The 24,998-nt window shown below is 43.6% G+C and overlaps 1 protein-coding gene across 4 annotated transcripts in view; it reads right to left on the bottom strand.

Moving 5' to 3' along the window:
* Positions 1 to 24,998, bottom strand: part of LOC115410233 (leucine-rich repeat serine/threonine-protein kinase 1-like) — a 57,505-nt gene extending 32,507 nt beyond the window's left edge. Inside the window, exons 1-6 of one of the 4 annotated variants that reach the window (XM_030121802.1) lie at positions 24,796 to 24,998; positions 23,801 to 23,940; positions 12,250 to 12,434; positions 11,299 to 11,470; positions 8,791 to 8,970; positions 108 to 244 (exon numbers count right to left, since the gene is read on the bottom strand). In XM_030121802.1, the coding sequence (XP_029977662.1) occupies positions 108 to 244; positions 8,791 to 8,970; positions 11,299 to 11,470; positions 12,250 to 12,434; positions 23,801 to 23,867 (741 nt within the window). In that variant the 5' untranslated portion in view covers positions 23,868 to 23,940; positions 24,796 to 24,998. Of the gene's footprint in view, positions 1 to 107; positions 245 to 8,790; positions 8,971 to 11,298; positions 11,471 to 12,249; positions 12,435 to 20,589; positions 20,609 to 23,800; positions 24,016 to 24,795 lie in introns of those variants that run through there. The other 3 variants (XM_030121789.1, XM_030121795.1, XM_030121812.1) reach the window with 3 other exon arrangements.

The raw sequence follows: 24,998 nt of genomic DNA, 5'->3' as shown, positions 1-24,998 counted from the left end.
ATGCTTTTACAGATGTTTCAAAGCATGATTCTGTTCTCCACACACACTGATCTGATGAGGGTTAAGACATGACTGGAGTCTGGTGCATGATGGTCCAGAACACAGACCTGGTCTCCACCTGCGTTGGTATTTTCTCGTAGTTGGAGTCTGAGGAGACGTTTGCTGAAAGCTGGATGGTCCATGAGAGTGTACGAAGAAAAGCCAGCTCCGTTCTGTAGCAGGAAACAGGCGATCTCCTGGTTCCCTACAACACAGAACCAGTGTTATCAGCACAGGTCCACACACAGGTCACCACCGACTGGATCCCACATATCCAACAGATCTACTGAAACACACATATCCAACAGATCTACTGGATCCCACATATCCAACATATCTACTGGATCTACTGGAACACACACATATCCAACAGATCTACTGAAACATACATATCCAACAGATCTACTGGATCTACTGGATCACACATATCCAACAGACCTACTGGATCTACTGGTACACATACCCAACAGATCTACTGGATGTACTGAAACACATATCCAACGGATCTACTGGATCTAGTGGATCACACAAATCCAACAGATCTACTGGAACACACATATCCAGACCATTTGACAGACGACCAGGCCTGTCTCAGTGTAAATTAACCACAAAGCATTTCAAGGTAGTAGTTAAAAACACAAACTACACTGTGGAGGCTGAACCTCAGTTCTACTGGTCACATGGTTTACACCGTACCGAATCACTGAGCCTGTTATGTTCACTGTAGATGATGTTCTTGATACCTTGTCAAAATACGCCATCTAGTGGCCATTGTTAGTCTATGTTATTAAAAAATAGTAGAAGAAGAATTGAACAGGAAGTGGTTAAAGAAGTTCTCACTAGTACGTGACAGTGCTACTGACCTTGGTTTCTTTTAATTTGATGTTTGTTCATGCATCGTCCGTAAGTATTATGTGTTAGAGGTGATTCTATACTTTGTACATTGCTGTTTGGTTGTGCATTTGTGTGTTAGAGTGTTCTTAACAATCTATAAAATGTGTGGAATCGTCGTGCTAACCGCGATGCTAATAGCAATGCTAGTGGTCTCAGGTCATTGTTATGCATGTGTGGATGTGCTGGTTGTGTTCTCTGATTATTGTCTGACACGATTACTGATATACATATTCCTGTTTTTTCTGTATTACAGTTTCACAATGAAATAAGAATTTCTCAGTAAACTACACTGATCATCCTCCGGAGTCTGTGACGTTTCTGAGTGTTCTCATGTTTAACTGTTTGGATAGCTAGTTCAGCGACTAGCAAGGCCATTTACAGTGAAAGGACGGCACCACAGCAAGCAACAAAGCTACAGAAGCCACCAGGTGGAGCCACTGCCATCTCAAAGAGCTAAGTAAAGTGCAAACAGGCATCAGAAGCTCACGCATCAACTTAATTTCTCTACATATGAAATAAAAAAGCTTAAAATGGCTGAAAGCAAATCCCAAAAAAGTGACACTCGATCAGTCCTCTCACGAAAACCATCATCACATGCAAGCTCAACAGCTAGTCTTGCACTACTAAGAGCAAAAGCAAAAGCAGAAGCTGCTCAAACTAGAGCCTCCTATGCACAAAAGGAAATTGAAATCAAAGTTGAACAAGCACGTCTACAAGCCACTCTTGATGCTCTTAGGGCAGAGCAAGAAAAGGAAGCTGCTATAGCAGAAGCTAATACTTTAGAGGCTGGACTACTTGAATTGAGCCTCGAAACACGCAGTGAAACTTATGAGTCATCTCTTACAGAAGACCAAAAACAACGCACTGCTCAATATGTATTAGAACAAGCAGCAGTCACTGAAACAAAGCAGCCAATTACATCAAAGACAGAAAATATTACTCCAGCACTTCCTCCTCAACCTGAAGTTGCAAAGCAAGTAAGCAAACCAAACCATACATCAATCTATGCTGCTTCTGATAACGACCACGAGAAAGCCCTGTCTATCAGCTTTAAATCACTCGCACCTGCGAACCAATCTATCCCCAAAGCATACAATACTCACAGTGATAATGTGGTAACCCAGCCAACTTACGATCTAGCCAAATACCTTGCACGCAGTCAACTCATAACTACAGGCCTTTCTACCTTCGATGACCAGCCTATGAACTACTGGGCATGGAAATCATCATTCAAAAGTGCCATAGCAGGTTTAGACCTATCTGCAGGAGAGGAGCTTGATTTGCTAGTGCGCTACCTTGGTAAAACCTCAGCCAAACAAGCCAAACAAATGAAAGCAGTCAACATTAGGTGCCCTGAAGCTGGTTTAATGATGGCTTGGGAGAGACTTGAGGAAACATATGGCTCTACAGAGGCCGTAGAACATGCCCTGTTTCACAAAATAGAAAACTTCCCCAAAATTACAACAAGAGAACCTCTTAAACTTCGTGATCTAGCTGATCTACTGTTAGAGCTAGAGGCTGCCAAGCTTGATGGCTATTTACCTGGCTTGTCTTATTTAGACACATCTAGAGGAATCCAACCAATCGTTGACAAATTACCTTACAACATACAGGAGAAATGGATGACTTTCGGCTCAAAGTACAAACGTGAGCATGGTGCCAGCTTTCCCCCCTTTACTGTTTTCACCAACTTCATACGTACCGAAGCCAAAACACGAACTGACCCCAGCTTCAACCTGCACAGCTCCAACCAGCCTACACCAGAGAGAAAACATGTCCCCGAAAGATTTCTTAAGATGCCCATATCTGTTCACAAAACTCAAGTATCTACAGCGGACAAATCAGAGAGAGAAAATATGAAAACCTCAGCTAACCCGAACAAACAATGTTCAATTCACAATAAACCCCACCCTCTAAAACGATGCAGAGGTTTCAGAGAGAAAGCTCTTGAAGAACGCAAACAGATTCTCAAAAAGTATAACATCTGTTTTCGTTGCTGCTCATCCACCAATCACCTTGCAAAGAACTGTATCGCAGAAATTGTATGTATGGAGTGTGACAGCAATACTCACATTTCAGCTCTCCACCCAGGTGCAGCCCCCTGGGAGTCCAAAGCGTCCCCTCCCCTCGAACAGCAAGGCGGGGAGAAAGACAAAGCAGACACCCATGAAGTTACATCTAGCTGCACTGAAGTTTGTGGAGAAGGAGTGAGTACCAGGGAATGTTCGAAGATAACGCTGGTGAACGTGTACCCTGCTGGTCACAAAGAGCAAACAAAGAAAATGTACGCAATCTTAGATGAACAAAGCAACCGCTCACTTGTTCGCTCTCAGTTCTTTGACCTGTTTCAGATCCAAGGAACAAGTCACCCCTACACACTGAAGACATGTGCTGGACTCATAGGAGTAACCGGAAGGAGAGCATATGGCTTGATGGTGGAGCCAGTGAACGAAAAGCTGAGCTTTCCTCTGCCAACACTCCTTGAATGCAATGACATTCCCAATAACCGGTCAGAAATCCCTACTCCAGAAGCTGCCAGTCACCACGCCCATCTGCAACGGATAGCTGACATGATCCCGCCACTGGATCCCACAGCTGACATACTGCTTCTGCTCGGCAGAGACGTATTGAGGGTTCATAAGGTCAGGGAACAAATAAACGGCCCAGGAAACTCCCCATTTGCTCAGAGACTCGATTTAGGATGGGTGGTTGTAGGTGATGTCTGTCTGAAAGGAGTACACAGACCCCCACAAGTGAACACCTACAAAACCTTTATTCTGGAGAATGGCCGCACAAGCTATTTTAAGCCATGCAACAGTAAAATCAAAGTCAAAGAGACATTCATAAAGGTTCCTGGACATTGTCACAACGCAGAACAAATCTCCACAAACATTCGTGAGTCAAGATGTAATGCAGACAACATTGGCCAACAGATTTTTGCACGCTCAGCAGACGACCATAAACTTGCTCCTTCAGTCGAGGACACGCAGTTTCTTCAAATAATGGACTCTGAATTCCATCAGGACAGTGACAATAGATGGGTAGGCCCCCTACCCTTTAAGTCGCCACGGCAACGGCTTCCAAACAACAGACAACTGGCTTATGACCGCCTCATGTCGCTCAGGCGCACCCTGGAAAAGCACCCTGAAAAGAAAGTGCATTTTCTGGAATCCATGGAGAACATGCTCAGCAGAGGACATGCAGAAGTTGCGCCACCACTTGGTCAGAACCAGGAATGCTGGTACCTGCCTCTGTTCGGGGTTTATCATCCAAAGAAACCTGATAGAGTCAGGGTTGTGTTTGACTCAAGTGCCCCATACGAGGGAGTGTCACTCAATGATGTGCTACTGTCAGGCCCCGACCTAAACAATAGTCTAGAAGGTGTGCTAATGAGGTTTAGAAAGGAGCAAGTCGCAATAACTGCAGATATCGAGCACATGTTCCATTGTTTTGTCGTCAAACCAAGCCACAGAGACTTTCTCCGCTTCTTATGGTACAAAGATAATGACATGTCCTCTGAAGTTGTTGAGTATCGTATGTGTGTGCACATCTTTGGGAATAGTCCCTCACCCTCCGTCGCCATGTATGGCCTGAAAAGAGCCGCAGCTAGTGGCGAAGTGTACTGTGGAAGTGATGTGCGCCAGTTTATCGAGCGAAACTTCTACGTTGATGATGCCCTGAAGTCACTTGCTACTGAGAAAGAAGCAGTTCACATTCTCAAACAAGCACAACATGTTCTCGCATCTTCAAACCTTAGGTTACACAAAGTCACCTCCAATCGTCCTGCTGTCCTAGAGGCCTTTCCCCCAGAGGACCGTGCAAAAGACATTGAGAACTTAGACTTGTGTACTCAAAATTTACCAGTACAACGCAGTCTAGGGTTGTTGTGGAATATTGGTACAGACTTATTCACATTTAAAGTCAATGATGATCAAAAACCTTTCACACGCAGAGGTGTCCTCTCTACAGTTAATAGCCTCTACGACCCACTTGGGTTTCTTGCTCCTATCACGATCCAAGGAAGATTCATTCTGAGAGAACTCAATACCGTTACAACCAACTGGGACGCACCTCTTCCAGACAGCATGAAAGCAGAGTGGAGTAAGTGGAGAGACTCACTCCAAGATTTACAAAGTCTCCAAATACCACGTCCATATACATCCCTCTCTACAACATGCGCTCAAAAGAAAGAACTTTGTGTATTTGCTGATGCATCAGTAAAAGCCATCGCCGCCGTTGCCTACATAAAGCTATCCACTCCAGACAAAACAGAAGTGGGCTTTGTATTTGGAAAAACAAAGTTAGCTCCTCAGGCTGGTCTTACTATCCCCAGATTAGAGCTATGCGCTGCAGTACTCGCAGTTGAAGTTGCAGAGTTGGTTGTAGCAGAAATAGACATCACATTTGACAACATTGAGTATTACACGGACAGTAAAGTTGTATTAGGGTACATATACAATCAGTCCCGAAGGTTCTACGTGTATGTGCACAACAGAGTCCAACGCATCCTACAGTCGGCATGTCCCAGTCAGTGGAAATACATTCCATCTGACCTCAACCCAGCGGACTATGGGTCCCGATCTGTCACAGCAGCACAGCTGAGAAACACAACATGGTTAGAAGGACCAGCCTTTCTTGTCAAAACATCTGAGCAGTTTTCATCTCCAAATACATATGATCTTGTCAATCCTGCCCTTGACACAGAAATACGTCCCTTGGTGACAACAAGCCTCACTCATGTGACAAAACCCACAATAAGTCCTGCACGTTTCGAAAGATTTTCCAACTACAGTACTCTCATCAGAGCAATAGCCTGTTTGGTTCACGTTGCCTATTCCTTTACCCACTTCAACCAAGCTTCTAGTTGTCATGGCTGGCACCTATGTCGACCTACAGAAGAGGAGCTGATAAAGGCTAAAGTTTGTGTTGTAAAAAGTGTTCAAAGTGAATACTTTAAAGAGGAATTGAAACATATACAAGAAAAGACCAAGATAGCCCCCTCAAGCAGGCTCTGGAAGCTGCACCCTATTCTCGACAATGATGGACTGTTAAGAGTTGGGGGCCGCATCACACAGTCTGAACTAGGCATTGACATCACCAATCCCCTCATCATTCCTGCTCGACACCACCTCGCAACACTCCTAATCCGCCACTACCATGAAACTGTGAAACATCAAGGGAGACATTTCACAGAAGGTGCTATTAGAGCAGCAGGATTCTGGCTAGTAGGAGCCAAGCGAAGCATCAGCTCAGTCCTTTACAAGTGCGTCACTTGCAGGAAACTACGAGGAAAGACGGAATGTCAACAAATGGGAAATTTACCATCCGAGCGAATGCAAGTAGCACCCCCCTTCACATATGTGGGTGTTGATGTGTTCGGGCCATGGGATGTGGTAACACGCCGCACAAGAGGAGGGCAGGCAAACTCTAAAAGGTGGGCGGTAATGTTTTCATGTATGTCAACAAGAGCAGTCCACATAGAGTTAATTGAAACAATGAGTACTGACAGTTTTATCAACGCCTTGAGACGCCTTTTCGCAATCAGAGGCCCTGTGAAACAAATAAGGTCCGACTGTGGCACAAACTTTATTGGTGCTTCCCGAAAACTGAAAATGGATAGGACAGACTTCAACAAAAAGGATGTTGAAAACTACCTGAATGAACAGAACTGTACATGGATCTTCAACCCGCCTCATGCATCACATATGGGCGGTGCCTGGGAGCGAATGATTGGAATAGCCAGACGCATCCTCAACTCTATGCTCCAAGACTGTAAAAAAGTACAGATAACTCACGAACTGTTGTCAACATTTATGGCTGAAGTATCCGCTATCATAAACGCTCGCCCTCTTGTTCCTGTGTCAACTGACCCTGAGTCGCCACTAATCCTCACACCATCAATGTTGCTCACTATGAAAACAAGATCACCACCACCACCTCCGGGCAACTTTGAAAAGGGAATGCTTCTGAAAGAACAGTGGAAAAGGGTACAAAGTCTCGCCGACACGTTCTGGTCAAAATGGAGACGAGAGTACCTCCACACACTTCAGGTACGCCACAAATGGCAGGACAAGAAACCGAATCTTAAAGAAGGAGACATTGTCTTGCTCAAGGACTCTCAAGTGAAAAGGAACGAGTGGCCCATGTCTATTATCACTAAAACTTTTCCAAGCCAAGATGGATTAGTTCGGAAAGTTGAAGTAACAACTTCTCATGCGGGCAGTAAAAGGACTTTCTGCCACCCTGTAACGGAAATGGTTTTACTCTTATCCCCAGAGTAAACTGATTGAATGGACCTGAATGTGGGATCATTATGATCCCAGGCGGGGAGTGTTATGTTCACTGTAGATGATGTTCTTGATACCTTGTCAAAATACGCCATCTAGTGGCCATTGTTAGTCTATGTTATTAAAAAATAGTAGAAGAAGAATTGAACAGGAAGTGGTTAAAGAAGTTCTCACTAGTACGTGACAGTGCTACTGACCTTGGTTTCTTTTAATTTGATGTTTGTTCATGCATCGTCCGTAAGTATTATGTGTTAGAGGTGATTCTATACTTTGTACATTGCTGTTTGGTTGTGCATTTGTGTGTTAGAGTGTTCTTAACAATCTATAAAATGTGTGGAATCGTCGTGCTAACCGCGATGCTAATAGCAATGCTAGTGGTCTCAGGTCATTGTTATGCATGTGTGGATGTGCTGGTTGTGTTCTCTGATTATTGTCTGACACGATTACTGATATACATATTCCTGTTTTTTCTGTATTACAGTTTCACAATGAAATAAGAATTTCTCAGTAAACTACACTGATCATCCTCCGGAGTCTGTGACGTTTCTGAGTGTTCTCATGTTTAACTGTTTGGATAGCTAGTTCAGCGACTAGCAAGGCCATTTACAGAGCCCTATTCAAGACCATAAAAACATGATAACTGGGAGTAATCCGATAATTGGTATAATCAGATCCACACACATGCACTTCAGAAATGCGATAATCGTAAACCCTGGTTTACATGTTTCAGTCCATTATCTGATTTCTTTTGGAGTATGAACATACGTTATGATGTCAGATGTCCACTTCCTGTCCTTTTCCAAACATCTGGTCTTATCTGGCACATTCTAAAGGACAACTTCTGGACTGTGTCTCCATTCTTGCCTTTCCTCCCGTCAAACACATGGAGGATGTGCAGAGTTTTCATTTGCTGTAGCACAAACATGTTTCCTCTTCACTTCAGAGGTCAGTCTTTGCCGACTTTTTTATGCTACGTGCCATGTTTGTTTACCTTTTTCCTTCTCCTCACGTTGTCGCTGCGTAACTTCAGTTTATATAGAGGTTTTAAAAAGTTGTACTCATGCAGATGTAACAGAACTAAATAAATCAGATGAACCTGTTTACATGTGTGAAGACATCAAAGTATTGGGGACAAATCTAGGTGTGTTAATCTGATTTATTAAAATCAGATTACTGCTGTTATCGGATAAAGATGATTAGATTATCCTGTTTACAGGATCAATAGTAATCTGATTACTCCAGAAACCAGATGTGAATGTAAATGGACTCATTGACATTTGAGGTGATAAGGAGTTGATCAGTCAGGCTGATCATCAAAACACACAGTAATCGAGCACATGTGACCTGTTCAGGATGGCCACGCCCACCTGGAGCTTCTCCAGGCCAGTGATGATCACACATGATACTGATGCTTTTATTTGTATTTACTCATCGTGACCCGACATCGTCTTAATTTGACTTTATGAATCTGTGACTTTGGTCTTCAAGGTCTATGTCAGATTGGACTGATTATTGATTATATGTTTGTGACTTGACCAATCATGCAGGCGTGCATTGTTTCCGTTCTCACCTGCCTGTGCGGCGGCGTACAGCGGCAGACCAGTTATCACTGCAAACTCCTCGCTGTGGCTCCCACAGTCTTTGGCGTCTGCATCGTAGTTGTGGACCAGCAGACGGACCACGTCCATGTGGCCCTGCTGGCATGACGTGGCCAACATCCAGTTCAGCAGGTCTCTGCTCAGACATGGACCTACCACAGACCACATGGATCCGCTTCATCATCTTCATCAAATCTCAAACGGTCAAGGGGTCAGGGGTTAAACTTAGACCAGGGGTTAGAGTTAGACCAGGGGTTAGGGTTAGACAAGGGTTAGGGTTAGACCAGGGGTTAGGGTTAGACCAGGGGTTAGAGTTAGACCAGGGGTTAGGGTTAGACCAGGGGTTAGAGTTAGACCAGGGGTTAGGGTTAGACAAGGGTGAGGGTTAGATCAGGGGTTAGAGTTAGACCAAGGATTAGGGTTAGACCAGGGTTAGGGTTAGACCAGGGTTAGAGTCAGACCAGGGTTAGGGTTAGACCAGGGATTAGGGTTAGAGCAGGGGTTAGAGTTAGACCAGGGTTAGGATTGGACCAGGGGTTAGGGTTAGAGCAGGGCTAGGGTTAGACCAGGGGTTAGAATTAGACCAGGGTTAGGGTTAGACCAGGGTTAGGGTTAGACTAAGGGTTAGAGTTAGACCAAGGATTAGGGTTAGACCAGGGTTAGGGTTAGACCAGGGTTAGGGTTAGACCAGGGATTAGGGTTAGAGCAGGGGTTAGAGTTAGACCAGGGTTAGGATTAGACCAGGGGTTAGGTTTAGAGCAGGGCTAGGGTTAGAGCAGGGCTTAGAGTTAGATCAGGGTTAGGGTTAGACCAGGGGTTAGGCTTAGAGCAGGGCTAGGGTTAGACCAGTGTTAGGGTTAGACCAGGGTTAGGGTTAGACCAGGGGTTAGAGTTAGACCAGGGTTAGAGCAGGGGATAGAGTTAGACCAGGGTTAGGGTGAGACCTGGGGTTAGGGTTAGAGCAGGGCTAGGGTTAGACCAGGGGTTAGAGTTAGATCAGAGTTAGAGTTAGACCAGGGGTTAGAGTTAGACCAGGGTTAGGGTTAGAACAGGGGTGAGGGTTAGACCAGGGGTTGGAGTTAGACCAAGGTTAGGGTTAGACCAGGGGATAGGTTTAGTGCAGGGCTAGGGTTAGAGCAGGGGTTAGAGTTAGATCGGGGTTAGGGTTAGACCAGGGGTTAGGCTTAGAGCAGGGCTAGGGTTAGACCAGTGTTAGGGTTAGACCAGGGTTAGGGTTAGACCAGGGGTTAGAGTTAGACCAGGGTTAGAGCAGGGGATAGAGTTAGACCAGGGTTAGGGTGAGACCTGGGGTTAGGGTTAGAGCAGGGCTAGGGTTAGACCAGGGGTTAGAGTTAGATCAGAGTTAGAGTTAGACCAGGGGTTAGAGTTAGACCAGGGTTAGGGTTAGACCAGGGGTTGGAGTTAGACCAAGGTTAGGGTTAGACCAGGGGATAGGTTTAGAGCAGGGTTAGGCTTAGAGCAGGGGTTAGAGTTAGACCAGAGTTAGGGTTAGAACAGGGGTGAGGGTTAGAGCAGGGTTAGAGTTGGACCAGGGTTAGGGTTAGAGCAGGGGTTAGAGTTAGATCGGGGTTAGGGTTAGACTAGGGGTTAGGCTTAGAGCAGGGCTAGGGTTAGACCAGTGTTAGGGTTAGACCAGGGGTTAGGCTTAGAGCAGGGGTTAGAGTTAGACCAGAGTTAGGGTTAGAACAGGGGTGAGGGTTAGAGCAGGGGTTAGAGTTGGACCAGGGTTAGACCAGGGTTAGATTTAGAGCAGGGGTTAGAGTTGGACCAGGGTTAGACCAGGGTTAGATTTAGAGCAGGGGTTAGAGTTAGACCAGGGTTAGGGTTAGAACAGGGGTGAGGGTTAGACCAGGGGTTTGAGTTAGACCAGGGTTAGGGTTAGACCAGGGTTAGGGTTAGACCAGGGGTTAGGCTTAGAGCAGGGGTTAGAGTTAGACCAGGGTTAGGGTTTGACCAGGGGTTAGGGTTAGAGCAGGGGTTAGAGTTAGAGCAGGGGTTAGGGTTAGACCAGAGGTTAGGGTTAGACCAGGGTTAGAGTAAGACCAGGGGTTAGGGTTAGACCAGGGTTAGAGTTAGACCAGGGGTTAGAGTTAGACCAGGAGTTAGGGTTAGAGCAGAGGTTAGAGTTAGACCAGGGTTAGGGTTAGACCAGAGGTTACAGTTAGACCAGGAGTTAGGGTTAGACCAGGGTTACAGTTAGACCAGGGGTTAGGGTTAGGTCATTATCAGAACTGAAGTCTTAAAACACTGAATTTGTAATTTTGCTAATACATTTGGGTAAAATTACTGATTATTTTGGATGGAAACCTGACCCTAAAACACTGAACTCATGTATTTCCTTCTAGTGTAAACCAGGTCCAAATCCTGCACCGTCCCACATACAGTTAAAACACTGAGGAAGGAGAACCACAGGAACCAGAGCACTAGTTCAGAGCGTCTTCATAAGCGGTTTCTCGTACCAGGGATGGAGTCCAGAAGCTCTTTGACCAGGCTGGTGTGGCCGTAGTACGCCGCTACGATGGCCGGGTTTCCATTGGACGGTTCGTGAGGGACCGCTACATGAGCCTCTTTCAGAAGGTACGTGACGCTCTGCAGATCTCCATGTTGAGAGGCCATATACAGGAGACGGACCTGGAGAACACAGGTAGAACATCTACTAGAACGTCACAGCAGCCACAGGAACAGACCAAATACAGACACAAACTGTACTTTAGATTATTCAGTATTCTTCTACTGTGCTTGGACAAACATCTGCACAAACAAACAGTGATTACATGTGGAACCAACGAACGAGGAAACGAAGAACAAACTATGGAAATATGTGCATTAATGTTGACCAACGTAGAAGGGTTCATTTGTATCATGTCAGATGTTCCACAGTAGAGCTCATCAACCTGCTAGAACCTCAGACATGTTCTGGTTCTGTTGGGTCTAGAACACATGTTCCACAGATAGAACGGATATCAGCTGATATTGACTTAGAACGGGAAACTTATCAGGATACAATGACCTCCTCTCTCTCTCCTCCTCTCTCTCCTCCTCTTCCTCTCTCCTCCTCCTGTCTCTCCTCCTCCTCTCTTCTTCTCTCCTCCTCCTCCTCCTCTCTTCTCCTGTCTCTCCTCCTCCTCCTCTCTCCTCCTCCTGTGTCTCCTCCTCTCTTCTCCTCCTGTCTCTCCTCCTCTCTCCTCCTCCTCCTCTCTTCTCCTGTCTCTCCTCCTCCTCCTCTCTCCTCCTCCTGTGTCTCCTCCTCTCTTCTCCTCCTGTCTCTCCTCCTCCTGTCTGTCCTCCTTTTTTCTCCTCCTCCTCATCCTCATCTCTCCTCCTCCTGTCTGTCCATGGGTTGAAGTGTATGTACATAAGTGTCCGGTCCCCGTCAGAGGACGCTGGTGCTCTGGTTCCTTCCTACTCACGCCATTGATGCGTGGCGTCCCTGCGCTGCATTCCACGCAGCAGGCCTGTTGGATCAGCTCTCTGGCGGCGTCCTCTTCTCCGTTCTCATATGCCGTCTGGATGTTCTGCAGTGTGGGGGAGGGTCCCAGCACTGGTCCCGGAACCTCCACCAGTGATAACTTGGCTCCCATTTCATCCCCAGGACCTGCCGGAGAACACAGCGTATTACTCCAGTCCTACATCCACAAGTAGGTCATCAGTGACTTGGTACAGTCTGCACTCAGAGCACCTAGGAACTGCTGAGCAGATTAGTGTGGAGTGAGGAGAGTCTGTGGAAGCAGGTGGATTTCATACACAGCACCTAGCATTAGCACTGGACCCATAACACACAGCACCTAGCATTAGCACTGGACCCATAGTACAAAGCACCTAGCATTAGCATTAGGCTCATAATACACAACACCTAGCATTAGCACTGGACCCATAACACACAGCACCTAGCATTAGCACTGGACCCATAGTACAAAGCACCTAGCATTAGCATTAGGCCCATAATACACAACACCTAGCATTAGCACTGGACCCATAACACACAGCACCTAGCATTAGCACTGGACCCATAACACACAGCACCTAGCATTAGCACTGGACCCATAACACACAGCACCTAGCATCAGCATTGGAACCATAACACACAGCACCTAGCATTGGCATTGGACCCATAATACACAGCACCTAGCATTAGCACTGGACCCATAACACACAGCACCTAGCATTAGCACTGGACCCACAATACACAGCACCTACCATTAGCACTGGACCCACAATACACAGCACCTAGCATTAGCATTGGACCCATAACACACAGCACCTAGCATTAGCACTGGACCCATAATACACAGCACCTACCATTAGCACTGGACCCACAATACACAGCACCTAGCATTAGCACTGGACCAAAACACACAGCACCAAGCATTAGCATTGGACCCATAACACCCAGCACCTAGCATTAGCACTGGACCCATAAAACACAGCACCTAGCATTAGCATTGGACCCATAATACACAGCACCTAGCATTAGCATTGGACCCATAACACACAGCACCTAGCATTAGCATTGGACCCATAATACACAGCACCTAGCATTAGCACTGGACCCATAACAAACAGCACCTAGCATTAGCACTGGACCCATAATACACAGCACCTAGCATTAGCACTGGACCCATAATATACAGTACCTAGCATTAGCACTGGACCCACAATACACAGCACCTAGCATTAGCACTGGACCAAAACACACAGCACCAAGCATTAGCATTGGACCCATAATACACAGTACTTAGCATTAGCACTGGACCCATAACACACAGCACCTAGCATTAGCACTGGACTCACAATACACACCACCTAGTATTAGCACTGGACCCATAACACACAGCACCTAGCATTAGCACTGGACCCATAACACACAGCACCTAGCATTAGCACTGGACCCATAATACACAGCACTTAGCATTAGCACTGGACCCATACTACACAGTACGTAGCATTAGCATTGGACCCATAATACACAGCACCTAGCATTAGCATTAGCAGACATTAGCAGCAGTGAAAGGGATCTAGGACCATCTGCAGAATCAAACACACAACCTTCCATCTGTAAGGAGAAAGTATTTGTCATTTGTCAGTTTTAGTCTTTTTTTTTTCAACTGAATTCACTTTGTGATTTGGAAAATTCTCAGTAAAATAATAACTTGACTTGTATTGACTGTATTCGTATAATTTCAGAAATACTTCATAAAAGTATCCAATAACCATAAATAGGCTGTTTGTGATAAAATGTGTGTGTGTGTGGGGGGGTTGATTTAACAATAACTCAGATCATGTGACTGTGGGGGGGTTGATGGTGCTGCTCTTTTACACAGCTGTGGTTCTGGTGAACGTCAGAACCAGAACCATGAACAGTTCAGTGGTTCTCACTTCAGCGCTGAACCGTTGTGTTTCCTCTTTCAGCTGCGTCAGCCGTTTCCTGCAGATGGTGGAGACGATGAATAATTGAACATGTGAATGAGCTGCAGAGGGTACATGAGAAAACCCCTGGGACCCAAGACCCTGACAGGAGGAACCCGCCCATTTAACTCCACCCACCCGGTTAAGATCAACCAGATCAACCACTGAACCTACACATCTGGGTCTGGGTTAGGGTTAGGGTCTGGGTTTGGGTCAGGATTTGAGTCTGGGTCTGGGTAAGGGTTTGAGTCTGGATCAGGGTTTGGGTCACTGCATAGACCCAGTGCACAGGCACAAATCTGTGCTTAAACTCTGCGTACGATCATCTGACGCACAAATCCAGGATTCATCAATATTTTCTTTCCTGAATTTGTTTGTACTCTGTGAACAAATGTAGACCTGCCTCAGACCATGAATACGCACAAATGAGGAACTGACTTAGAAAATACAAACACATACCTTTAAGTACAAGCAGAGAATATAAAAACACGCTCATTAAAAAGAGATTTAATCAACAAGTTTTTAAATCATTAATTTACTAATATATTGGACAAATGTATTAAACAACCATGAAATGAGTGGACCTTGTCCCCTGTCCTGTGGCCTTAGATTGGGTGGGCCCGGTCCTTCGTCCTGTGGTCTTAGATCAGGTGGACCTGGTCCTTCTTTTTCTTCTTCTTTAATACATTTTTGGGAATAAACTTTTATGTGGAACCACTTTTTTCCGCCTGGGTCACAGTGAACTTCTCCTGCTTCTCATACTACATTGACACCAGAGGCGGCTGCTCGTCTTTCAGACAGGGGAAGCTCACTGTCGGCTTACATCAAAAAAAAAAAAAAAAAAAAAAAAGTCAAGTTATTTAAACATACATTCGGCCCTCCGTTCCTTTTTAAGAAAATGGTCAGTGACCTTATCGTACCAAGTAGGCGTCTTTTCCAGGGACTGGACCAGTGTCCTCTCAATGTCCAGCAGAGCTGGGCTGCTTAGATTGCCTTGGCCCATTGTGTTGTGAGTGTGAGACTTCAGCCTTTTTAAACTACAGATGCTCCTTTCACTCCAACCTAGTCGACAGTTTGACTGATTTAACTATCTACAAAATGATATTAAACTCGAACAAGAAATGATTAAATTATGTAACTGAAACAAGAAAACGCTGAAATTATGTTCAATTGAAATAAGGAAGTCCAATGAGTGTGTTTTATTTACAGTGCAAGAAATGAACGAGTAATTTCGTAGTGGTTTCTCTCTCTCTTTCACAGCAGAATGTGCGACGGTATTAAACTGAATTCTGTCAGTGAAGAAGTAGATCTGAAAATAGCTGTCAATCAAATGGGATTCAGCCTTTTGACTGATTCTCCAATCAGCATGTGGGATTCTGGCGTCCAGCCCGGCTGAGCTCCGCCCACAGCTCCATTCACCCCCAGAGACGCCCGGCGTCCAGGGGCGGGACAACATCATGGCATTTATCCAATTACTGTCCAGTTTTGAGGCAATGAAAAAAACTGTTCCACTCAGTCCCATTGAAGCCCATAGACGCCCTGCGTCTATGAGCAAATGCACTGAGCAGAGATCGAATGAGAAAACAGCGCAACGGGAATGTATGAGAAGTGAACAACATCGAGTCCGCTGATTTGTGATAAAGCTGATTCTGAACGAACTCATCTTTGAGATGAACGTGTTCTTAACACATTTGTAGTGTCAACACAACTGTACAGATTTAACCATTTAATTTTTGTAATTTTAGGGGAAGCTGGGCTTCCCTTGCAGTCTATGAGAAATCACCACTGGTTGACACCCTCTGTTATTGTGGTCCAAGCATCTTTTTTTTTTTTTTTTTTTTTACATTCATCACCCCTGTGGAGACACTTTTGTAAACTCTTCCTTCCACCTCAGACACAGTTGTTTTCATTTCTGTGGTTGTAAAGTTCTTTTTTGGTGCCATCACTTCAGCCAAACTGAAATGTTCTACTTCTTTCCTCACTGAACCACTTCCTTCATTCACACATCAACTCCAGCCAAGCAACTTCCTTATATGGAGAAATGGGGGCGTGGCAGTATGCTAATCACATGCTAATCACAACTTGCAAACACATGCCTGTCAATGTAGAATGATTCTGATCCACACACATGCATAAGGTGGTCAGAACTAAAGTGTCTGCAGGTGTCATGAACCCTACGGTGGTTTTATGTTCGTACTTATTTTATGACCAAAGTCAGAACATTTCAGATGCACATATTAGTGAATGAAACCCAGAGACATTTATACCTGATTTAATTACATGTGTTTTTATGTATGTTTCCAAATTTAACAGATGAGAGGATTAAATGATTCACACAATATGATTTTCTAGGGTTTTCCTTTTGATTTAATGCAGCTTGTGACATTTTTTTTCTCCATTATTTTCCAATATTTTCCAGTGAAAAGCATTGAGTTGAAGTTTAGTTTTCATTATATAAACATAATTCAACGTTCTTTCAAACATACAAAGTTCCTTCACTTTTACAGCCTGGACCTTTTCAATTTAATTCTGTTCAGAAGTTCAATCATTACTTTTCACAGTTTTTACACATAAATCTCTTTCCTTTGACCAGTTTAAACTGAACTAACCGTGTCAGTAGTTGGAGTTCTACTCACACTAACACACATCAGTACAAACAGGCTGCAATAACCAGTGGAACTGAAGGGAACTTCCACTGATCCTGTTAAACCTGACACACATTCAACATGTTTCACTTTCACCAGGAACCAGTTTCACCCTCAAACATGTTCAGACCCGACCAATCCAACTGTATTTACAACAGTATTTACACAACAACAGCTTTTACACAATTGTACTTACACGACTGTATTTACACAACAACTGTATTTACATAAAGACTGTATTTAGACAACAACTGTATTTACACGACTGTATTTACACGACTGTATTTACACAACAACTGTATTTACACAACGACTGTATTTACACAACAACTGTATTTACACAATGACTCTATTTACACAACAACAGCATTTACACAAGTCTATTTACACAACTGTTTTTACACAACAACGACATTTACACAACAACAGCGTTTACACAACAACCGCGTTTACACACACAACAGTATTTACACAACAGTGTTTACACAACAGCGTTTACACAACAACAGCGTTTACACAACAACTGTATTTCCACAACAACAACATTTACACAACATTATTTACACAACAACTGTTTTTACACAACAGCGTTTACACAACAACAGCTTTTACACAACTGTAATTATACGACTGTATTTACATAACGACTGTATTTACACAACAACAGCATTTAAACAATGACTGCATTTACACAACAGCATTTACACAACTGTATTTAAATGACTGCATTTACACAACAACATTTACACAAAAACTGTATTTACACAACAAACCATCGCACAACCACAGACAACAACTGAACGTGTGGAGGTTGCTGCTGTGATGGCAGACGTACAGTTATGGTTTAAAGGGTTAAAGGTTAAAGGGTCAAAGGTTAAAGGGTTAAAGGTTAAAGGGTTAAAGGTTAAAGAGTTAAAGGGTTAAAGGTTAAAGTTTAAGGGTTAAAGATTAAAGGGTTAAAGGTTAAAAGGTTAAAGAGTTAAAGGGTTAAAGGTTAAAGGGTTAAAGGTTAAGGGTTAAAGCTGCGTATGTCTTTCGTCCTCAGATCTGTCCATCCTCAGTCATATCCTCAGTGTCATGAATCCGTTCGTCTGTCTGTCATTATTCACCTGAATCTCTTCCCTCATGTTGAACAGTTTCTCTGTGTACTCCAACAGAAACAAACCATGTGTTTACAAACAGAGTCAGTAGGGAACTGGGGCCTGTTTCACGAAACTAGGATTCCGTCATCCAGGATGACTGACTAAGCCGCGCTCAACGAATCCAAAACATGGGAGTCCAGGCTTAATCGGTTTCACAAAGACCAAGCCAGGATGAACGGACACGGATTCATCAAGCCAGGTGTAACTCATCCTGGATAAGAGCGCGCACCCGGCTTCCTCAAGAGACCCCGACATCGATCACAGATTCACCGATTCACCATGGCAACTAGAGCAGCGGAATTTACCCCGTCGGACGCAAAACTCCTCATTTTGGCTAACGAGGAAGTAAAGGAGCGAATCAAAAAGAAAGACAACACCACCACAGTTACAAAAACAACCAGAGACAGCATGGCGAAGGATTACAGACAGCCTGAATGAGTAAGTAGTGCACAAACACACACTGACCACTCCGCTGAAACCATCACAATTATGACCCAAATAGTTAATGAACATCTGTGAAAACGGAGTTGTGGAATTGTAAGTGAAACTAACTGTAGATGTGAGTGAAACTGTGTAAATCTAACTGCATCAGACTGAAGAACTCTGATAAACAGATGAACTCACTGACTTCAGTGAATTTACATTTGGGATAAATAAACTTATCTTATCATGATTCATGACTTTGATATTGTTAATTAACTCATAAAGACCCAAACATCAATCACTACTGATCTAAACTGTTTAATCCCTGTTGATCCACTAGTCCTATTAATCCATGTCAATAATTGGTGTAAAGTACAGTTCTTCATCTTTTCATGGTCATCAGAGATGACCCATTTGGACGTTCAGAGGCTCCGTAGTGAATGTGGAAACACCGTCATCTTCTACAACATTGATTCACCAGTCAAACCCATGGAGTTGGATCAATGACAGTGGATGGACACACTGGGTTTATGTTCAGTTAATGACAGATTGGACTGAAAAAGACACTGTTTATTCAGTTTGATCTGTTTCTGATAGAATAACCATCAACTTTAATCTGAGCTTTAATGAACATCTTCAATCCTGAGTTCAAAGACTGTACAACACTATTTATGTTTAAAACTATGTTTAAATGTCATGAAAATATATGAATAATGTGAATGTTCATTTTTCCACTAAACAATGCCTATTGAATTGTTTAGTTTTTGGTTGTTTCTGTTGTTACTAAGCTAAAGGCATTGGTATCTATTTTATTTAATTTTGTTTGGTGATATGAATGGGGAGGTCAGCAGAATGATCTTAGGCTTCAACCTATTCCTTTACAGACTCTTTAGTTTTTAAAAATTGTATCTGCATAAATGTCTAATGTTTGAAATGTCTGAATAAACACAATTGAACTGAACTGATCTAATGATTGCAAAATCATCTAAAATCATCATTTATGTAAAATTATTGAAATTAATAATCACAAATGTTTAAATACTGACAGTGGGTCTAGTTACTGTGATTCCATTGTTTAATGGGCAGTGGAAGAACTATTGGTTTCCATTTGTGGTGACTGTTGACTGAGATGAGGGATGAGATAAAATAAATCCTGGAATTTAGCCTGGTCTGGACCAGGCTAGCTCCACAGACTAAATCTCCATGGTAACTTATATCAAAACATATCCTGCTTTCCCCTATCCTGCTTTTGTGAAACCGGATCATGGATAAGTTGAGCCAGGATAGCCAACATATCCCGGCTTAATCCCTTATCCTAGTTTTGTGAAACAGGCCCCCGGACACTAAGGAATTTTGTCCCAACGTGCATTGTGGGAAGTGGAGTTCCAGCTGTTTCCACATCCTATTTGATACAGCCGTATGATATCATATGGTTGAACTGCCGATGCACGTACCTCCGCTTCCCACAATGCACGTTGGGACAAAATTCCTTAGATGTCCAGTTCCCTACTGACTCTGTTTGTAAACACATGGTTTGTTTCTGTTGGAGTACACAAAGAAACTGTTCAACATGAGGGAAGAGATTCGGGTGAATAATGACAGACGAACGGATTCATGACACTGAGGATATGACTGAGGATGGACAGATCTGAGGACGAAAGACATACGCAGCTTTAACCTTTAACCCTTAACCTTTAACCCTTTAACCCTTAATCCTTTAACTTTTAACCCTTAACCTTTAACCCTTTAACCCTTTACCATGTGCTGCTCAGACACATCAGTCCTTACAGTGTTTGGTTCAGTTTCATCGTCTGCAGCTGAAACAGATGATGAAACTGAACTGGATCAGAGTCAGTGAAGCATCTGTTCAGTCAGACATGAGCATGAAAACACATCAATCAGCACTTCACCTCCACCTTTACCTCCATGTCCACCTCCACCACCATGTCCACCTTCACCTCCACCTTCACCCCCATGTCCACCTTCACCTCCATGTCCGCCTTCACCTCCATGTCCACCTCCACCACCATGTCCACCTTCACCTCCACCTTCACCTCCATGTCCACCTTCACTTCCATCTCCACCTCCATGTCCACCTTCACCTCCACCTCTACCACCGCATCCTTGTACTAACCTGCTCACAGTGAATAATCGTCCTCCTCTTCTACCTCTTCCTCCTCTTCTTTCTCCTCTTTCTCTTTCTCTTTCTCCTCTTCCTCCTCCTCTTCCTTCCCCTTCTCCTCTTCTTCCTTCTCCTCCTCCCCTTCTACCTCTTCTTTCTCCTCCTCCTCTTCTACCTCTTCCTCTTCCTTCTCCTCTTCCTCCTCTCCCTCCTCCTCTTCCTTCTCCTCTTCCTCCTCCTGCTCCTCTACCTCTTCTTCTTCCTCCTCCTCCTCCTCCTCCTCTTCCTTCTCCTACCGCTGCCTCATATACATCAGTCACCTCCTCTTCATGGCTTCCCTGTGGAGACTGTGCTGCTTTTACCCAGAATCCTTTGCTAACCTGCCTGTGTCTCCTCCTGTGTAATCCTCTAACAGACTGTGTGTGTGTGTGTGTGTGTGTGTGGTGGTGGGGGGGGAGGAGTCGGAGCAGCCGGGGAGCGTCCTTTCTTTAAGAGCTTCCTGTCTCCTAGATCTTATCACATCTCAGATCTGTTGTATCTGACAGTGATCGTCTGGAGTCTGTGCAGACCAAAGGCCACGCCTCCAAACCACAGACCACGCCTCCAAACCATACATTACGCCTTCACACACTCACAGCAAAAACAAAACACTGACAACAACAGGATGAACACAAAAACACATGATCAACACCGGTACCAGCTGCATTTTACTCAAGACAAACAGTTGTGGTCCAACTATTACACAACCACATGGACATTAGGATGAGAACCATTAAGAAGCAACTTTTATAGTGGGTCAAAGTGAGTCTGTGACAGAAGCTGAATCACTGCTGTTGTTTCCTCTGGACTCAGCTGTAAAAGTAGAGAATGGAGTTGGACGGGAAATGTCAGTGTTTCTTTTACACTGATTAGTGATTATGAGGCTTATGAAGGTATCACATTATTATGGGATGTTGTTGTCGTTACTAAGTTTCTGTTTGTTGATCTGTGGTTCACACTAAACTGTGACAGTTCTGACCTTTGTTGGATTCAAACAAATCTTTAGTTCAGTTATAGACAACAAAAACCAACAGAAAATAGAGCTAAGCTAACGGAGCAAAGCTAATAGAGCTAAGCTAACAGAGCTAAGCTAACAGAGCTATAATGGTAAGTATCAGCTGACTCGTGTGAAGATTAAAAAACACACTGTTCTTTGGACCAACTGTCTAAATAAGTGTCTATACGCTTTATTTTGAAGAAGAAAACATGATGGTGTGTGAACAAAGAGGATATGTGGATACATAGCACTGATCCACTGGTGGCTTTAAACGTGTTCTAGGATGAGACTCCCCCTGCTGGCAAGAGGATGGAGTATCACTATGGCATACTGTAGAACTCCAGCAGAACTTGTCATATAGAAAAACTTTATTTCACTTAGTGGATTTCAGGAAGTGGCCTTCATCTGGGTCAGCAGGAAATACATAAGCAGATATATTTAAATAAGATAGAAATCATGAAAAAATTTAATTTTTTACAAGTGCAGACTGAAATAAGTTTTTTTGGTTTGTTGGATTCAAACAGATCTTTAGTTCAGTTATTGACGACACAAACCAACAGAAAACAGAGCTAAGCTAACAGAGCTAAGCTAACAGAGCTATAATGTAAACTATCAGCTGACACACGTCAACATTATCAGACACTGTTATTTTTGTCCACTTTTAAAATAAACGTCAAGTTTAATTAAATTTGATGATTCCATAAAGCAGATGAAAGTAGTGGCTTTTCATTTGTACATCTGCACTAAACTTTACTGATATTTACAAAATGTATGAAAAACAGAAGTGTGTAATGTCGGTTTTTCCATTAAATTACAAACGCAATGATTTGTTTATTTATTATTACGAGATCACAGAAGAAGTCATTTCATAAACATGGCGGCGACCATAAATATCATGTTTATTTACAGATATATTCATCATTAGTCTATATTACCCCTCTATCTTCTACTAAATTAAAAAAAAAAAAAAGATTGGGTTTCCTGGTGTGTCCATGTTTGCTTTTAAACTCTTCTTCTCTTGTTTTAACATCCGTCAATATCCAGGTTTTTAATTCATGTGACTAGTTGTGGGGAAAAGGTCTTTCCATTGCAGTTTTGTGTGATATACATGCCTGAAAAACCACCTCTTGCCAGCGTAAAACCTTTTAATCGAAAAACAAGAGTTTTGGCAAAGTTATTGTTCTTCCATTAGGTAAATTTTTCTGCATGAGTTATATTTGCACAATTTGAGGGCCAATGGAAAAGAAACTAGTATCAGTTTGATCCTTTATTCAGTGACTGATCCAGTCTGTGGATCCATAAGGTTGGTTCTGGTTCTGAGTGTGTTCTGGTACCAGACTGACCCCTGCTGGTCAGGGTCTGGAGCCATTTACTATTTGCTACTTTGGAATTGATCTGAAAACCATTGCTGATCCATTGCCTTTTGAAGCACATTTAGTCTTTCTCAAAAAGAAAAACAAAAAAACAAAAATAAAGACATGTTCTGATTGGACCTGTTGTTGTTTATGGATGAAATAAAGAACATGAGCCGTAAATCAGAAGATAAAGGACTAGGAGAGTGTTTGTTATGTTTCTTCTTCCACTCAGGACCAAAGCCTTTGAGTCCAAGTATCAGTATCAAGTATCAGGTTCTGGTGATGAAAGAACCTGCTCAGAACCTGCTGAACAGGTCGAAGAACTGGGTCCGATTATCTGGAGCAGCTCAGGTCTTTGTTCTCCAGACTTCTTTAGAAGGTGGTATCAGTGGTTCCCTGAGGGTTCACAGTTATGCAGATGATGCACAGATATACAGAACCATCAACACCTGGAGAACACATGTGTAGAACCCATCTGAAGAACCTTCCACTGCTTCAAACCTGAGTCTAATCACTTTCACTTCTGTTTATCTGCAGATCCATGAAGTCAGTCTGAAGACACATGGACCAGAACCATCAGGACTGAACATCCATCTGGTACCAGAACCACCTTTAACACAACGCTGACTAAAGCTGTTATTTCTATTTTACTCATTCTTCTGAACCCGTTTTATCCTCACTAGAGTTGAGGGGGTGGAGCCTATCTCAGCTACCTATGGGTGAAGGCGGGGTTCATCCTGGACCAGTCACCTGTCCATCACCATCCTGGACTAAAACTACACAATTACACACACCCAGAGACATGGACATAAACTCCAGTGGGTTTACTCACTGCTTTGCTGCTCCATGTTCCTGGGACAGTCTGAGTCCTGGGGTTGTCCAACAGACCAGTAGGACATTCCCACCAGAGATACTGGGATTGGACGAAGACAGATGGATGCTTACAGAAGAGGAGACAACGATATTTTCACCCTGAAAGAAGAGGAACTGGTCAACACCTGGAGACAGATAGACAGACAGATGGACAGACAGGTAGAAATACAGGTAGACAGACAGATGGACAGACAGGTAGAAAGACAGATGTACAGGCAGGTGGACAGACAGGTGGACAGACAGATGGACAGACAGATAGACAGACAGATGTTGATCCTTGTACTAATACACACATGTAGTACTTTCATACTTTTCTAACTGGAGGATGAATTAGTGCAGGTTGACTTTCATTTAGGTCCATTTCTGTTGTACTCTGGAACATCTGACGTTAAACAACCTGTTCAGAACCAGAAGATGAGTCCAGGACCTGATTGATCTGGTCCAGGACCTGGTCCATCTTCATCTTATTGATAATCATATGTCATTAAATATTCATCATGTGTTGTTGTTGTTGTTGTTGTTTTTTTTTTTTTTTTTTTTCCCAAAACGACATTTACTGAACTTTAAGTTTGTGTTTAAACACTTAAGTGATAAAACACAGTCACGTGACACTTTAGAGTTTTATTATTTACTGTGTGAAATTAAAGTTGATCATAACTAACATGATGAGTTCAAAGGAGTCAGTTCCAGTTTTCTTCTTGATCTCGAATCAGAACCATCGAACGTGTTTCATGTCCTTCAGTCTAAAAGAACCCGGAGTCCTCCACCGGACCGGACTGTGTGTCTATGTCCTATAAACTGTCCTCTCAACTGTCCTATAAAGTGTCCTATAAAGTGTCTAATAAAAACAGGAAACCCGTCCACTCCACTCCGGTGCGTCTCAGACTGGTTGTTCCTCTAATGCCAAACTGTCTTAAACTCACACAAACTGACCCAAACCAAAGTCCAACTCACAGCATCGGAGAGTCCAGTCCATGGTTCAGGTCCGGACCCGGAACAGACTGGTACCAGATGGTTTGACTGGACTTCCTGAATCCACGAACAGCCTTTCCAATCCCACGACGCGCGATGCGTAAAGTCAGTGGAACCGTGGAAGAGGACGGAACCGGACGCAGAGTCAGGACTTCACAATAAAACACACAGTCCGGTTCAACCCA

Source organism: Sphaeramia orbicularis, chromosome 3 (genome assembly GCF_902148855.1).
Source record: "Sphaeramia orbicularis chromosome 3, fSphaOr1.1, whole genome shotgun sequence".
Classification (NCBI taxonomy): domain Eukaryota; kingdom Metazoa; phylum Chordata; class Actinopteri; order Kurtiformes; family Apogonidae; genus Sphaeramia; species Sphaeramia orbicularis.
The sequence above is the reverse complement of the archived record's forward strand: the minus strand, read 5'-3'. Positions and strand labels throughout refer to the sequence as shown.